This window comes from Chiloscyllium plagiosum, chromosome 16 (genome assembly GCF_004010195.1).
Source record: "Chiloscyllium plagiosum isolate BGI_BamShark_2017 chromosome 16, ASM401019v2, whole genome shotgun sequence".
In the NCBI taxonomy this organism is placed as follows: domain Eukaryota; kingdom Metazoa; phylum Chordata; class Chondrichthyes; order Orectolobiformes; family Hemiscylliidae; genus Chiloscyllium; species Chiloscyllium plagiosum.
This window is the reverse complement of record NC_057725.1, coordinates 44,487,548-44,504,820: the sequence shown is the minus strand read 5'-3', so window position 1 is coordinate 44,504,820 and position 17,273 is coordinate 44,487,548. Positions and strand designations below refer to the sequence as shown.

General features: G+C 37.7%; 1 protein-coding gene across 1 annotated transcript in view; it reads right to left on the bottom strand.

Annotated features, from left to right (window-relative positions):
* The window catches only part of otog (otogelin), a 217,220-nt gene extending 214,240 nt beyond the window's left edge, over positions 1–2,980 (bottom strand). Inside the window, exons 1-2 of the mRNA XM_043706414.1 lie at positions 2,955–2,980; positions 2,557–2,611 (exon numbers count right to left, since the gene is read on the bottom strand). Of these exons, the coding sequence (XP_043562349.1) occupies positions 2,557–2,611; positions 2,955–2,980 (81 nt within the window). The remainder of the gene's footprint in view (positions 1–2,556; positions 2,612–2,954) is intronic.
* Positions 2,981–17,273: the final 14,293 nt, after the last annotated feature.

Here is a 17,273-nt window from a genome sequence, read left to right as displayed (position 1 = left end):
TAACCTGGTGTTGTGTGATTTTTAACTATCTAAGATCACATTAACATACAGAATTGTCAATTCAGCTCATCTGTGTGTAAAGAAATAAAACAGTGCATTAATCTGCCATTTAAGTCTGCATCTTTCTTAGTTTAAACAGGTCAGCTCCTCTGCATATTTTCCAACAGCCCAAAGCAAAATCTCCTCCCCATGTTGTCCACTGTCTTTTTGTGTATCTATCACTTCTGGAATCTCTTCTTTCACAAAGAAACAATCTTTACACGATTGTTTTCTTAAATGCAACACACTGGCAATTAAGTACATTAAAAAGTGGAGTATTTCCCGAATGCTTCAATTGAGTGAACTTAGCAGCTAAATTAAGGGAAATATTTTCTTTTGTAATTTTATAGGGTCACATTAGACAAATCAGTCTCTCAATAATGTATAAGGTACAGCTAGCAGGCCTGCGAAGTGCTGCCTGTTTCAGGTCACACTGTTTAGTGAGAGCTGGTCTCTGTGTAGAAACAGAAGCTAGGTATGCATATTCATATCTTATTTTGTAGCCAGTTACATTTACTACTGGAAGCTGAAGAGGAAAACTATTTCACTGATTTAAAGCCTTTATGTTCAATTAGTTGCCTGATGTAAATTTTGGGCTTATTGGGCCGAAGGGCTCATTTCCACACTGTAGGGAATCTAAAGTAATCTTTAAGCTTGTGAACGATAAGTTAACTTCACACTTGTAAAAATGTATTCCCCAAATCTATAATTGGCCCTTCTGCTGCTTCATAACATTGCATTATATAAAGCTGTAATATAGATATTACAATTTGACATGTTTCTTATTAATGAGCTGTGGTAGCAAATTTTGAGCATTTGAACAGCTGTTTACCAATCAGATTTTTAAAAAAATAAAACAAATTTCTTTAAAATGGATTAACATTTCTATTAGCATATTTGGCAGAGAGATTTTTGAGAGCATGATTTGTCTGTTAGTCTTTGCAATAGTAATGTGACTGGAGTTACTAGTTTGACAAATATTAACTTAGTTATATGCTATTTAACAATTATTCATCTTTGTGGTTTCAAGATTTTGCTATTGTTTAAACAAATACAAAGAAAATAAGTAAATTTTACATGACTAAGAGTCATTTCACTTGCTTCTTATTTAGCACACCAAAATAAACTCTTAATGTTTACACTCTAATGTTATGAATTAGTGTATTTTCAAGAGTAATGCAAAAAATGCTATGTTTATCATATTATCGTTCACAAGCTTAAAGATTACTTTAGATTCCCTACAGTGTGGAAATGAGCCCTTCGGCCCAATAAATCCACACTAACCCTTTGAAGAGTAACCCACCTATTACCCTCTGACTAATGCATCTAACACTATGTGCAATTTAGCATGGCCAATTCACTTAACCTGCACATCTTTGGACTGTGGGAGGAAACCCATGCAGACATGGGGAGAATGTGCAAACTCCACACAGACAGCCACCTGAGGCAGGAATCGAACCTGGGTCCCTGGTGTTGTGAGGCAGCAGTGCTAACTACTGAGCCATGACATGCTGCTTTAATTATTATTAAGTGTGGACAATTGCAAATAATATTAGCGGTAGTGATTTATGGATGGGGTGCTAACAGTGGGGAAACTTTTACATTTCTAGAATAAATTGGTAAGTACTTGGATCCCTTCTTCAAATTCAAGAGTCACAACAATAGCTATAAAGTTTTATGACCTGTATGCGACCACTTGAGGGGGGAAAGAGGTACAAAGGAGACATTACAGTCAAAAATTGATCATTTGAAAATAATTAAAGATCAGGAAGGCATTGTTGACACCCTCAAATATGATACCTCGCACATTTTGAAGAAGATTAAATCGTCTGTTTCAGATGACAGGCACTGCACATTATCTCCCGGAAGAGCGTGGCACAAGGGTTAGTAAACAGATGTAAAATCCTGAAATGCTTCCCCTCAATATTCCATGTTAGCAGATACTAACCTTCCTGTTACGTGCTGAAGGTTACTTTATTCAAACATCCTTAACTCCCAAATAACAATTTGCTGATTGGTCAGTCGGAACTCTTTCTTTTATTATTCATGCATTCGAAATGTTATTTAATTAGAAGGAAACGTAGAGTTCGAGTAAGTTCAGCTGCCAGTCTTTTTTGAACCAAATCAGACTTTCTTACTATTTCAGTTAGCAAGTCTTTTCCTGGAGTGACAATAAAACTTCTGAATACCTTTCAGCTTGCTTTTATTTATTATAGGCTTGTGAGAATTGAATCATTGTGTCACACATACAGGTACCAGCGTTTGAACGTGTACAGAAATTTACCTTTAATCTTAGAATAGAACATTATATTTAGACTATGTCGCATTGCCGTTTTAAAAAGAATAATAATATTTGAAGCCTTTATGTTAACGAAAACACATAAGGGTGCCTAACGGTTGAGGAAAATTGCAAACCAGATAATTGTCCTTGCGACTTCCAGTCAGTGTCTGCACTCCATCTGAACCAACATTTCAGACAACTCATAACAGTTACATGAGAGCGAGAGCAATCCCTACCTGCTCTCCCTGGGAAATGGTATCTCGTTTCTGCCGTATTATACGGTTGCTTTTCCTAGTGAAAGAGAACAAGGACAGGTTTGTTCTACACAGGTAAACTGCACCTTCACTGGTAATGTGCTGCGCACTGCAGCAAAGGAATGTGAATAAAAGCCGAGCTACTCCACAGTAAACAGTGAACAGTAGGCACTTATAGAAATCACTTACAGAAATTGTCATTCATATCCGCACTTCAACCACATTCGCTTGACTCGTTCGGATAAATAAATAATCGCCCCTTTTCTATTTCAACGACCCCTTGTTGTGTTTTTACATGATAATGATGGATTAATCGAAACGCCCACCCAATACCTGTCCCGGGCACTTCGCCTTATTCTGATGCTAGCGAATGGACTTACTGTTCTGAAAGTTCCGCAATGGACATTTTCACGGTGTTCGCACTCCAGGAAACTAACACTGAGGGGATTAAAAAGAAATGCATTACTTATCTTTCTAACGAAATTTGTCTTTTAAAAAGAAAATAAGTCCGAATTAAAGTGTCTATACGTTGCGAATGTTAAAACTGTACTTATACATTGAAAATATATTAACAACCAGACATCGTCTGTGTTACTTCAAATCGGATCGACATTCGTTTTCGCGGAACTACACATTGCACCTACCTTGTGATGCTAATATTACCAAACAGTATGAAGTTGAATAAAAGTTGCTCTTTATTCTGGACTGAGCTCTGAACTCCATGTGTGCCGCCGACAATGCAGGTTGGCCTCAATTTTCAGATTCGTTTCCAGCGGGAAGATACTCTATTTCTCACGATGTGTGTCAATTGTTCATGGTTTCCAAAAGTTACCTTCCTCTGATATTCCTCTCTGGTTCTGAGGACTCAGCATTCCGGTCGACTGGTTAAGAGGAGGCGCGTATGCAAATCAAAACCACAGATTATTTCGTAATGCCGAGAAAGACCATTAATTTGTGGCTCTCATTACCGGCTCAGTCTTGTAAAATAATCATAACCTCTGGTTCTGTAGCCAAAAATCTAAACTAATAAGCGTAGAAGTATTCATTTCCAACGTACGATAGTGCAGCAGTATATCTTGAAATCACTGCAAAAAAAATCCCGTTTTCATTTGTTACATTTTCTGAATATATCTACATTTGTGACGCTACATCGAAGTGAATGTGTAATTTTTTTTCACAAAATATACTTTATTCATAAAAATTCGTAAACGAACAAATTTCAATATTACAGGATTTTCAAATAAATTCAACATGTATAATTGTAAAGAGATCTTATATTTCGCAAGTACATTTCCACACCAGGTACGCTGCCAGAGGACAAAACACTTCAGTATAACGTGCACAAAGTGCGATCGATGTAGAATTCTAGGCAAAAGATGCTGGAGGAAGGTTTGCTGTGGAGTTTCCCGGGAATCAGTATTATGATCCTTTGGTGATTCGAATGAATAATCTGGAAATTAGTGTGCAGGGGAGAATTTCAAAGTTTGCAGATGACACTAAAATTGGTAAACTTTGAGAACAGTGTGGAACTCCAACAGTACAGCGATAAGTTGGAGTAGGCAGATAGATGGCAGGTGAGGTTAATTACAAATAAGTGTGAGGTATTGGACTTTGGTCAGAAGAACATGGAAAAACAATTTTTAAAAAGGGTACAAATCTAAATGCAGGAACACGTGAAGAAGGATTTGGGTGTAAATGTGCAGAGAATTAACTTTCAATTGGCACTTAATGTGCAAATATAACTTTTTCATTTCAATGAAAGTGGATGATGAGAATGGGCTGGTCTTGGAGAAGTCGTTTCCACTTGTAAAGGTACATCATGTTAGGCAAAACATTGTTTGACAAATAATTTTGAAGGCATTTTACAGAAAAGGGTGAGAATATTGAACTCCATGCTATTTGGAAAGATTGAAGTATGTAATGTGAATCCATTTAAGAAGAGAATGGTGCACATATAGAGGAGAAATCAAATGCAACACATCATTTTTACAAAATTAATGACAGAGCAGAACAAATCAGCAAGCAACTGGTAATGATTTGCAATTCACATTTATTTTTTTCTTGTATGTTATTGGCAGACTTGTGCATTAATTGTGGTCAGTGGGATTGACGTGTTTTATGTTCTCAACAAAATCAGACCCTTCTAAATAATTCTACATGACATAAAACAAACAATAAAAATTAGGGAATTCCAAGTTTGGAAAGATAAGTTACAAATGGCAGAGAAGGGGGCAAGTATAAAGTGATTGTTTAAAAAATAAGTGAAAAGAAAGTGGAAGGAATAAGTTTTTAAAAAAGTTGAATTGCCTGAACAACTATGTACACATCATCCAATCAAAATGGAGAAAGTGGAAGATTTGATATGAGCAAGATATCAGATATAACAGATGAGAGACAACTGAAATGGCTTTAATAAAGAACAAGATTATATGTTAAATACTGCAATATATAGCATAATTACAAAGGATTAAGAAAGCAAAATTGGTTCTGGAGATAATATAACAGTGAAAAAAAAATGACTATAATTAACATTAAAATGAATACAGAATCCATATGAATTGAGGCAAAAGGACACAAAGAGATCAATCATATTAAGCAGTTGTGACAGAAGACAATTAAGATATACAGCAAGATAAAGACAACTTCTCTTTAGCCTTTTTCAATCTAAATCTATTAAATGTCACTTGTAGCAAGCCATCACTGGAAGGGTGGGAGGACAACCCCTTAACAGGGAGGCCTGCCTGAAGCACTGACCATCCCAGCGTGTCACCAGAATGCCACTTCCAACCTCTTGGCCACTGATGCCAGTGAGAACATGGAAACGGACTGGAAAATTCAGATCACAAGAGGGTGAGCACCTCAGCCACTGAATCTTAGTGGGCGCAGAAAAGTCAAGTGCGGTACATGCTAAGCACCAAGCCAATGATGTGCCTCTGAAGTTGCCAGCTACACAGCTACTAAGTGCAATGCAGCTGTATCAATGTGAGAGGAGGGTGTCTCGACCATGTCCTTACATTTCTCAGGCCAGCAGCAAAATACAAGTGTGACTTGCAAGGGAATAAGATCTTCAGTAGCCTGATAGCCTGCCCAATGATTGCTTGACTCATCCCATGGCAGATGTTACACCCCTCCTCGGCATCTGTGTGTGAGTTCTTCAAAAGCATGAGCCAGTCATTGGTTTGTCAGTACAATAACCAGTTTTCTCCCCCAAAGTCTTTGGAGTGGACCAGAAAAGCTGCAGGAACTTGGACTGTTGCAGCATGTAAGCATCATAGCTGCTTCTCAACTGGTGCAACAATTTGTGAGCCCACTTTTACAGAGTTAATTGAACATTAAGTGAATTGAAACACCTTTTGCTGTTTGAAGGCCGTTGGTTGGTCCACGAGAAGCTTGTTAGCCATCTGCATACAGCCAATGACATCCTGCACCTGAAAAATTAACATTGGCCCTGAACTGAGTGTACACATTTTTATGACTCTGACTTATGTGTGACTCCAGATGCACAAAATTCTTAACACCCCTCTGAAATGATCCAGCAAGATAAGCAATTGAATTCAAGATAGCTGTTCACCACCAGGTTCCTGTAGGAAATTAAGGATAATGTGATGCCTTCAAAGTTCATATTTTTGGTGTCAGATACTAATTGAAAGGGAAACTCAACTCTCAGTTTCCAGTGAAAATAAGACTGAAACTTTAGGTTTCTGGGGCAATAGAAACTGGTTTAAACTGGATAACAGACACAAAACCATCTGAGTTCAGATTTCCCAGTTGGGCAGTTGAAAGGAGCAAAAATGAAGGCTGAATATAGGAGCAGAAGTAATGGAAAATAAGTTCCATTATGCATTTTGCTCACCGAAAATATTCCCACACAACATTGTGTCATCCATGAACTTGGAAATATTACACTTGGCCCTGATATGCAAATAATTTATAAATATTGTGCACTTATACACACTGCGAATAGCTGGGGCTCAAATGGTGTCCCACCAGTCTCAGCCTGACAATCCAAGAATGACCCATTTATTCCTACTCTCTGATTTCTGTGTGCTGGCCAATTCTTAATCCATGCCATTACGTTACCTCCTATCCATGTGTTTTAATTTTGCTAACCAGTGTTCTTGGGGAACTTTATAAGAAGCCTTTCAAAAATCCAATTATACAATATCCATGACTTCCAGCTATGAATTTTATTAGCAACACCCTCATAAACGCCAACAGATTTATCATACACAATATCCCATTCACAAATCCATGCTATGTCCAATAAAATCATTATGATCCATGAGTCCTTTTATCATTCAAACAATTTTCCTTCTGCCAATGAAAGGTTAACAGGTCTTCTACTGCTTTAATTATTTTAAAGAAACTAACTAGCATTGGGCCATAAAGTAGGCAAATTTGTTCATGTGGATAAGGATAACCAAGCCTATGCACCATCTAGACTGTTGTGAACAGAGCTGAGAAAGCTCTGGCAAAGTATGCTATTGTGGTGAAGACTGTGTTTGTGGAAGTTGAGTTGATTGGGAGCTGCTGTTGGATGAAGACCAGTAACTAAATCCCCAAAGAAAAGGAGCTAGAACTCTACTTGAGAAAATTTAGGGTTTTGAAGAGCATTGTGACTGAAATTATACGCTCAGTAGACTACAATGTAAATCTATGAGATCTGTCATTCTTGTATCTGCTATTTAATGTGTATTTTATACTTTCCCTTCATCAAAGCTTGCCTGTTAATTGACGTTGATTTTGGTTCAGTTGTTAGAGTAAAAGTTATATGAAGTGCAATTTTGTGTGTTGATTTTCTTGCTAGCTTAAATTTGGTTCTCTTGATTTGTTATTCTCCAGAGAGATCCTAGGAATAGATAGTAAATATTAGTCTTGTCAATGAAACCAGCATCCTATACAAGAATATAAAAAGAAACTGAAGTAGGAAAAGACTTACTGAGAAAGTCGTGATGATGGTCCTTACAGGGAGAGGAGGCAGGTTATTTCTGTTACAGACTAACATCTGCAATATTTAGTTACAGTCATTTCCATTCTCTCTCATGCTGCAGAGATTTATTTTTTCATTTTCCATTCTTTTTACATCTGTAATATCAGGACACAACTGACAGGAGTGTTAATTTTGTTAATACAAAAGCCCTCTTGTATTTCGATCTGGTTAATATCAATTAATATCAATTACTTCACATTCATTATTATATGACTCTTGCAAGTTGCATTTTCAAAAATATGTCTAAAAGTCACATTCTCAGCATGAACATCCTTCTAAAAACATAAAAGTATTGGAATATTGCAATCTATTTTTGATTTATATTCATTAATAATCTGATAAACCATAGGAGTGTGCAAAAGGTGCTTTTACACCAATGTCTAGCACATTGTGATCAATATCATAAAGTAGACCTCCAAATCCACCAGTTACACATCATTGCATATATTACCAACATTTCTTCAACATTTTGGTAAAATGAATTGCAGTTTTATGTTGATTAGATTCCCTACAGTGTGGAAACAGGCCCTTCGGCCCAACCTGTCCACACCGCCCCTCCAAAGAGTAACCCACCCAGATCCATTTCCCTCTGACTAATTGACCTAACACTATGGGGTAATTTAGCATGGTCAATTCACCTAACCTGCACATCTTTGGACTGTGGGAGGAAACCAGAGTACACCCGCAGGGAGAATGTGCAAACTCCACACAGACAGTCGCCCGAGGCTAAAATCGAACCTGGGACCCCGGTGCTATGAAGCAGCAGTGCTAACCACTGAGCCATTGTGCTGCCTTGAGCCACTGTGCTGCCCAATAAATTCTACATTTGTTATAAAATTGTTATGTTTTCCTATCAGCTAAGCCAATAATAGCACAAATGCTACTTATTTAACATTAGAATCAAATCAGATGGGTTCAGATTTACAGTATAATTTCCAACAAACAAATGTCTTAGGCAGCATTTCCTAAACTTACCCTTATGCCAGGGGATGGCCATAACATAAAAAGCACTGTTTTGCTAGCACATTTAACGTTAATTTGTAAAATTCAGTGACTTATTTTATATAATAATACAAGGCCAAGGCTTTGTGTTGCCTCTTCCTCCATGGTGCTACCCCTGTTAACCTACTTTCACTTTAAAGGTGCAAACAGATCTGCTGTACATTTCCAGCAATTTTTTTTGTCAATTAATGTTAATAACATATCAAGATTGTCATGGTCGAAAAAAATAGACTATTAATGCTCATTGAACTCAAAACAATCCAGGTGCATTTTAATTGTCTTTCTTATGAAATCTTTTTCAAGAGGCTTTTAGTTTTAACAATGAATTGTGCCAATAAAAAGGTTACAGCAACCTGGAAGTATGTAATTAAAAGATAAGAATTAAAAGTAACCTGACAAGATGAATGCTCCAGAAGATTATGAAATGAATTTTCTTGGTTCTTTGCCATGGGCTAGTGTGAGATTTGGCAATATAGTAGCAGCAGGAATCATGGAGTGACCAATGTCTTACTGCTCTCTGGCATATTGCCAGCTGTGTGAATCTGGGCAACTTATTCACCTACTGAGCTATCAAGTGCCACTTTCTGACTCATGGATATCTTGTCCTTGGAAAAAGAGCTCTGTACTGTGAGCTGGTGAGTGTGAGAGCCTTAAGAGAGTTATGAAGTGGAGATCGACCTCCCTCTGATAACTAAAACAGAAACACCCAGAAAGGCTCACATTGCCTCATAAACTGCTAAAAAATGTGTGAAAACTAAAATAACCGACCTCTCACCCCCTTTAACCTGTAATAAAGGAGTGATTAAATGAAATGGAATCATTTTCCTCACTCTATGATCAATAAGTAACAATTTATTTATTCTAATTCCAACAGTGAACAAATTAACAAAATCACTAACAAATCAATTTCCCTCTAACTGCTAAGTATTCCCAAATAAAATAAGGTTCGAATGGTGTGCTGTTTCAATATATGCAAGTCCCACTTATATAAACCAAAAATAAAAATTAGAATTTAGTCTCTGAAAATTACAGCTAGGATACATATTCCGGAATGCTCTGTGCCATCTCCATTGATCTTCTCTCAGTAATGCCTCCTCATTTGAATTCTTGCATCAGGAACACTTTTCTTCATAGGATTCGTGTGTCGGTTCTTCTGTCAGGAATGTTTTCTCTGTGAATTCTGCTGTCTGGAATATTAGCTTAGTGAGCTGCGGTGCCTTTATCAATTAGCTGGTGCTTTCTCTGAAAGCTGAAAGTTTTTTTCTCTTGGCAGATGGCAGTTGACTCTCATTGATTTTCAAAGTGCCTTCATCTTTTATACCCTTGATAACCTATTAATTTATTACAATCGGATTGGTGTGATATTGTCAAAACCACCAGATTTAAATTTAATGGGTTCTTGGTAGCTAAGTGCTTGGTTTAACTTGATTGGTTAAATTTAAAAAGACTTGTTGTCTTGGTAAAAATGTTGCTTGACCATTCAATACAAAATGTTTCAATTTGGGTGCTCTCTGTGCACTGGCACTTTAAGCTGCTGTTCAGACATCCATTTTAACTCTAAGCACCAGAAAAAAAACCCAGCATCTTTTAAAGAGACCACACAATGCTTTCCCCCATTTACAATTTTACTATTTTATACACACCACCTTCATAGAGTTATACAGCATGGAAACAGACTCTTTAGTGCAACTAGTTCACGCCAACCATGTTCCAAACCAAGCTAATTCCACTTGTCTTCATTTGGCACGTATCCCTCAAACCTTTCATATTTATATACTTATCCAAATGCCTTTTAAATGTTGTTACTGTATCTGCATCCATCACTTCCTCTGGCACTTCATTCCACACCCGAACCACTATCTGTGTAAAAATGTTGCCCCTCATCTTCTTTTTAAATCTCTCTCCTCTCACCTTAAAAATATTCCTCTCAGTTTTGAAATCCCTCACCCCAGGGAAAAGATCCTTACTTCTCATCTTATCCATGCCCCTCTTGTTTTTATAAACCTCTATAAAGTCACCCTTTGACCTTCTGGGTTAAAGGTCACCCTTTGACCAGTGAAAAAAGTCCCAGCCTATCCAGCCTATCTTTATAATTCAAATCTCCCATTCCTGGCAACATCCTGGTAAATATTTTCTGGACCGTCTCCAATTAAATAATATCCTTCCCATAGCAGGACAACCAAAGTTGCTTACAGTACTCCAGAAAAGGCCTCACCAATGTCCTGTACAACTTCAACAATTCTCAACATCCTAATTTCTATATTCAAAGGTCTGAGCAATGAAGGCAAGTGCGCTAAACACCAACTTAACCACTCTGTCTACATGTGACCCAAACTTTAAAAAAGTTATATTCCTGTACCCCTAGGTCTCGCTATTCTACAACACTACGCAGGGCCCTATAATTAACTGTATAAGTCCTATCCTTGTTTGATTTTACCAAAATGCAATACCTCGCATTTATCCAAATTAACCTCCAACTGCCACTCCTCAACCCGTTGACCCAATTGATCAAGATCTCTTTGTAGTCTTAGATTTTTTTTTCACTTGTACCACCAATTTTGATGTCATCTGCAAACTTACTAACCATGTCTCCTAAATTCTCATCCAAATCATTTATATAAATGATGAACAAAAGTGGATCCAATACCGATTCCTGTGGAACACCGCTGCAGGTATACAAGCTTGGAATAAAACTGTAGTTAATTAATTAGTGGCTGGCTTAAACCAGTTTTTTAAAGCATAAGTCAACTTTTTCCAGAATGTTCATAGTCCTGCTTTGTCTGCAATGAGTCCTGTATTGTTTGAACAGAGTACTGAATTAGAGTTTTAGAGGGAATGTGATAGGAGGGTGTGGCGGGGGAATTGCACATTTCCTCTTGTCCTGGTTACACCCTCCTGTAACTGGCACTTACTGCATGCACTACATGCAAAGAAGCTGATTGGTGAACATGTATAAATTCTCCTGTTATTCTAATTGTAATAAATAGTTATGGGTTGGCAGGTTCATTTGGCCAAGTAGCAGAATGTGTGAAGTGATGGATACAAATTGTGTGCTAGACAAACACACCTGCAAGAAGTGTAACCAGCAACACCAGCTTGGGCTCTGGGTTTGGAACTTGACCTGCAAATGAAGTCAAGCCATTCAAATACAAGCCTCAGAATTGCATGGAAAATACATTGACAGAGATGGCTGCACCAGAGGTTAGAAGCGTAAAGGCAAATGGGTGACTGCCAGGCTAAGAGTACTATGTAGGTATTGCAAGGGTTGCCTGAGTCTATTTTACTTGAAAATTGGTATTCCAGTTTGGATACTGGTGTACGTGATAATTCCTCAGGAGAATTGTTACAATGTGGAGGTTGAACCCCTCTGTTAATTAAAACTAAAATTCCCAGGAAAGCTCGCCTTGCCTTGTGATCTGCTAAAAGTGTGGGTGAGTAAAAGAAAACCCTGATTTTCACTGTTAAAAGACAAAACTAACCATTTATTCTCCTAACTCTAACAATGAACATTAAACAAAAACTATTAACAAATCCGAGCCCCCTTTTCTTAACTAATCATTATCTGACCCCAATTCTATAAAAATGCTGTTCCAATAACACAATTATTAAACATTAAATCAACTTAATCTCCCAAAGTCCACACAGTGTCTTATGCTGTCTTCCTTCTAGCCTTCTGAATCTCCTGTCTTCTCCCTACGTCATCTTCTTACTTTTTTATTGCTTTTACTTCTGAGAGATTTCTTTTCGTGAGAAAGATGTTTATTTCTTCAGATGGTAGTTGCTCTGACCAATTTTCAAAATGCCCTTGTTTTTATACCGTGAACGTCATACTCTCTCATTGGTCTGGTGTTGTCAATAGAATAAATTCAAACTCAATTGGGTTCTGGTATTCTGGGCATAATTTGAATTGTTGTCAAAACAGCTACCAAAATTAAGGTAACTATTTACCAGCCAATTGTTGCATGTATCCTGTTTGGAACAGTCTGTTTCCCAGTTGCTCTGCACCCTAAATTCAGAACAACACTTTCTGTCTTAAAGTGACCATACACTCTTTCAACTTTAGATTAGATTCCTTACAGTGTGGAAACAGGCCCTTCGGCCCAACAAGTCCACACCAACCCTCCAAAGAGCGAGCAACCCACCCAGACCCATTCCCCTACATTTACCCCTGACTGATGCACCTAACACTACAGGCAATTTAGCATGGTCAATTCACCTGACCTGCACATCTTTGGATTGTGGGAGGAAACCAGAGCACCTGGAGGAATCCCACACAGACACGGGGAGAATGTGCAAATGCCATACAGTCACCCAAGGCTGGAATTGAACCTGGGACCCTGGTGCTGTGAGGCAGCAGTGCTAACCACTGAGCCACCATGCTGCCCCAACTTTGTAACAGAATATTACTGGTGACAAGTGAATGACACCGTATGTGTGTTTCATTTATACAGGGAGAGAAGAAAGAAGCTCAAAAGAATAATAATGATAGTAACTTCTATAGTTGGGGATCAAACAAGCATTGACGTAACTCCAGGATGGGATGTTGCTTCCCTGGTGCCAGGATAAAGGATGTTACAGAGTGACAGTCTTCTAGAGGAGGGTGATCAGACAAAGATCGTGGTCCACTTTGGCACAAATGACTTAGATAGGAATGGGAATATAGTCCTTAAATCAGATTTCAGGGAGCTAGACAGGAAACTGAAAGATCGGAGTTCAGAAGCAGGAACTCACTATTGCTTCCAGTCCCATGTGCTATTGGGTATTGAAGTTGAAGATTTGAGTGACAGAACACATGGCTGGTGGAAGAGGGCAAGCATCAGATTTCTGGGGTATCACAATGCATTCTGGGGAAAGTGGGACCCATGAGCTATACAAGCCAATGATCTCCACCTGAACAGGACCAGGATAAATATTCTTGCAAGGAGATTTCCCAGTGCTGGGTTTGGGAATCTGAGAGTAAATTCAGAGCAGGGGACAAGAGGCAAAAATTTGGCACTTGACCTGGCAAAATGGAGGACGGATATAAGAATAGGGAAATATGCATATTAAAGGGTAAATGTATAAACACAAGGAGTTTAGCAAATACAGCCAATCAGCTGAGAGCACAAATAGATACATGGCAGCATTATATCGTTGCTTTCCAGAATGTTGGCTTAGAGACAGGCAACATCATTGAATATGGATTTTTCAGGCAGGAAGGGGATATAAAAGGTGAGGAGATAGCATTATTGGTTTCAGAAGCAATAACAATTGTGAGGAGGGATGGTGAACTGGAAAAAAACTCAAATGAGACCATATGGGTTGAGCTCAGGAACAAAAATGGGCAGCTAAGGAAAGAGTTAGAGGAGCAAATATGTCATCAAATTTCTGACACAACAAAAAGAAAAAATGGCAATAATAGTTCAGGACTTCAACTACCTAAATATCAACAGGTATAAAAGATTAGATTGCCTACAATATGGAAACAGGCCCTTTGGCCCAACAAGTCCACACCGACCCTCCGAAGAGTAACCCACCCAGACCCATTTCCCTCTGACTAATGAGCCTAACACTATGGGCAATTTAGCATGGCCAATTCACCTGACCGGCACATCTTTCCACTGTGGAAGGAAACCAGAGCACGTGGAGGAAAACCACGCAGATAGGGGGAGAATGTGCAAACTCCACAGAGACAGTCACCCAAGGCAGGAATTGAACCCAAGTCCCTGGTGCTGTAAGGCAGCAGTGCTCACCACTGAGCCACCATGCTGCCCCACTGTGATAGGCACAGAGTGCATGTAATTCTCAAATTTAAGTCAAGAGAATATTTTAAGACAGCACATCACAAGCCTAATGAAAGAAAGTACAATTCTAGATTTAATCTGAAGAAATGAAATTTGGCAGGTGGATGAAGTGACAGTAGCTGGACATTATGGAGATAGCCATCCAAATACAGTTCAATTTAGCATCATTTATAGAAATATAGAACAGGTGTAAAAGTTCTAAATTGGGGGAACACAAATATTACAAAGTTGAGAGATGATTGACAAACATTGAACCGGTCACAGCCACATACATTGAAGTCAGTGCAAATCAGTGGAAACACTTAAGTGAGATTCTGCAGGGACAATTCAGGCATATACCCACAAAGGAAAAAAGCAATATTGTCCAATCTGGAATCACCTTCTTATGCGGAGGATACAGGGTAAGATAAAGCAGTAAAATAGAGTTTATGACTGTCTCATATAAAGCAATACTTTAGGAAGCTTAAAGGGGTATAGAAAGTACAGGGGTGAAGTGTAAAATGAAGACATGAAAGCAAAAAGAGGATACAAAACAAAACAAATTGCTGGTTAATTCAAGGATAATTCAAAGACATTTTGTCAGGAAATCAAGAGCAAGAGGATGAATAAGGAAAGTGTGGGACTAACAGAGAAGAACATGGTAACATGTGGGTGGAAAGAGTAGATGAAGGCAGTGTTCTTAATCTGTATTTGGTTTCTGACTTCTCAAAGGAGATGGATAATGCAGACATTCTAGTTAAAGAGGGGAGAGTGAAATATTGGATAAAAGAAGCATAATGAGATGGGAGGAACTCGTGGGAAGAACTAATGACTGGAGGAACTGAATTTTTTCAAAGTAGATAAATCACAAGGCCTAGATGAATTGTATCCTGGGCTTCAAGAAGGAGCCAGGAGGAAACAGCAGATGCTCTGCGGATCATTTTCCAATCTTCACTAAATGCGGGCAAGGTGCCAGATATTTGGTGTCTGGATAAAGTTGTACTATTATTCAAAAAGGGTGCAAGGGACAGAACAAATACTCGTTGGCAGTCAGTCTGACTTTGGTAGAACATAAATTATGATATTCAATACTGAAAGGTAGGCTTAACAGTTAGAAAAGCACAGATTAATCAGGAATAGTCACTGAGGTTTTATTAGGGAAGGTTGTGTCTTACTATGAACTAATTGGAAACTTTTGAGAAAGTAACACAGGAGGTGAGGAAGTGCAGTGCATATTGGAGGCATTTTAGACAAAGTTTGTCAAAATGCCACCCCACATTCTTGCCACCTGCCAGAGAAAATACATAAGCATATTGTTTAAAACATTAGCTTTATAATGCTAATTCTGTTTATTCTCTACCTTATTAAATAAAAGAAAGCTTCATTTTAGTTTAGTTAGCTAATTGCTAACTTGAAAAAGTTCTGAAAGTTGTGACTGATTATTAATTAAGCACTACAAAGTATTGGGAAAGTTTCTTTACTTATCACCTTTCTTATTTGAAGGGAAATGAGTATACAAGTATGTCTCGTATAATGTTTAATTTATTAGCCATTGATATCATGCATGAAATTTTCAAAGAATGTTTTTATTGTCATTTGATGGTAAGAAATTGAGTATTACTCAAAGAAAATTAAAGTACAAAATCATGTTATTTGCAGACAGAGAGAACATGTATATATGTGTACCTGTTGCAAATTAAAACAGGTAACAGTTTTCCCTGATTCACTCCTCAGAATAATACCCTGAACAGTCAGTGCCAAATACTTTAACTTTAAACAAATCTTGGCAGTTAACTGTCAGTCAACACATAGCTGGTGCATTCTCGAATGGCAATGCCTCTAATCAGAGTCCACTTGCAAACCAATCAGTACTCTCTTCTCACATAATATCAGATGTCACCACCCTTTTGAGCTATCCTGTGGTGTACAGCTTCAATCTATTTTGCAGAAATAATTATCTGGCCATTGAAATTTCTGAACCATTGTCAAAATTTATCTTTTCAGAATATTTTGGTCCTGAATCTATTCTCTACTAAACTTACTCCTGCTAGTGTGCAGACTACTGACTTAAAGTTGCAATCAAATTCCAACATTATCATTGAACCCAGTTTTCTTACAATGAAAAGAATCTGAGCAAGTTAAAATTTCAAGCAGTCAGTCTAACAATAACCTTAGCAATATTAACTGCTTTCATACCCAGTTTTTGCCAGAATGGTAGGGTTAAAAGTACACTACGTTTAACTGGAAGCCCTGATATATTTTTTATTGAATTGTATATTACATTTTTGTTAAAATGTCTTCAGTAAAATGCTATCTATTGCATGTCTCTATCACAAAGATTTCAGGTAATGACGTCTTCAGATGTTGCTTTATCAACTTAATTTCCACTAGGTGGTGTTGTGCAGTACATAATATGTGGCTAGGATATTGGCGTATGAAATTTATATGGTTTTACACTCAAATGCAATAATGCATTTTTCCATTCATACAAAAATGAAATTGTGTAAAATAGTAAATAATTTTATATTATGATTTTCATCAAAACAAGTTAAAATGAGTACAGAAATATCTTCAATTTTATATAGAATAAGTTCTTAAGCAACAATTCCATTGAGCAGAAAAGAACTTAACAAAACATGATCGGAAAACAAACAAATATAATGTAAAGCTGAAATTGTTCCTTAAAATACTGTGAGGCAGTTCCCAGGTCATGGTGTTAGACCCAGCTATGGGATTTTTTTGGTGATACTTTTGTTATTCATTCACAGGATGTGAGCGTTCTTGGCTTGGCCAACAATTATTACTTAGCCTTAGGCTCATGTTTAGAGTTGCTTTTGTAGACTTGGTACCCCAGGAGATCAGGAGATCTATTTGTATACACAGATTTTTAATATACTTTTATAACCATGGCTGAAGGGATGGAGTTTGGTAGTTAAGTGTGTTAA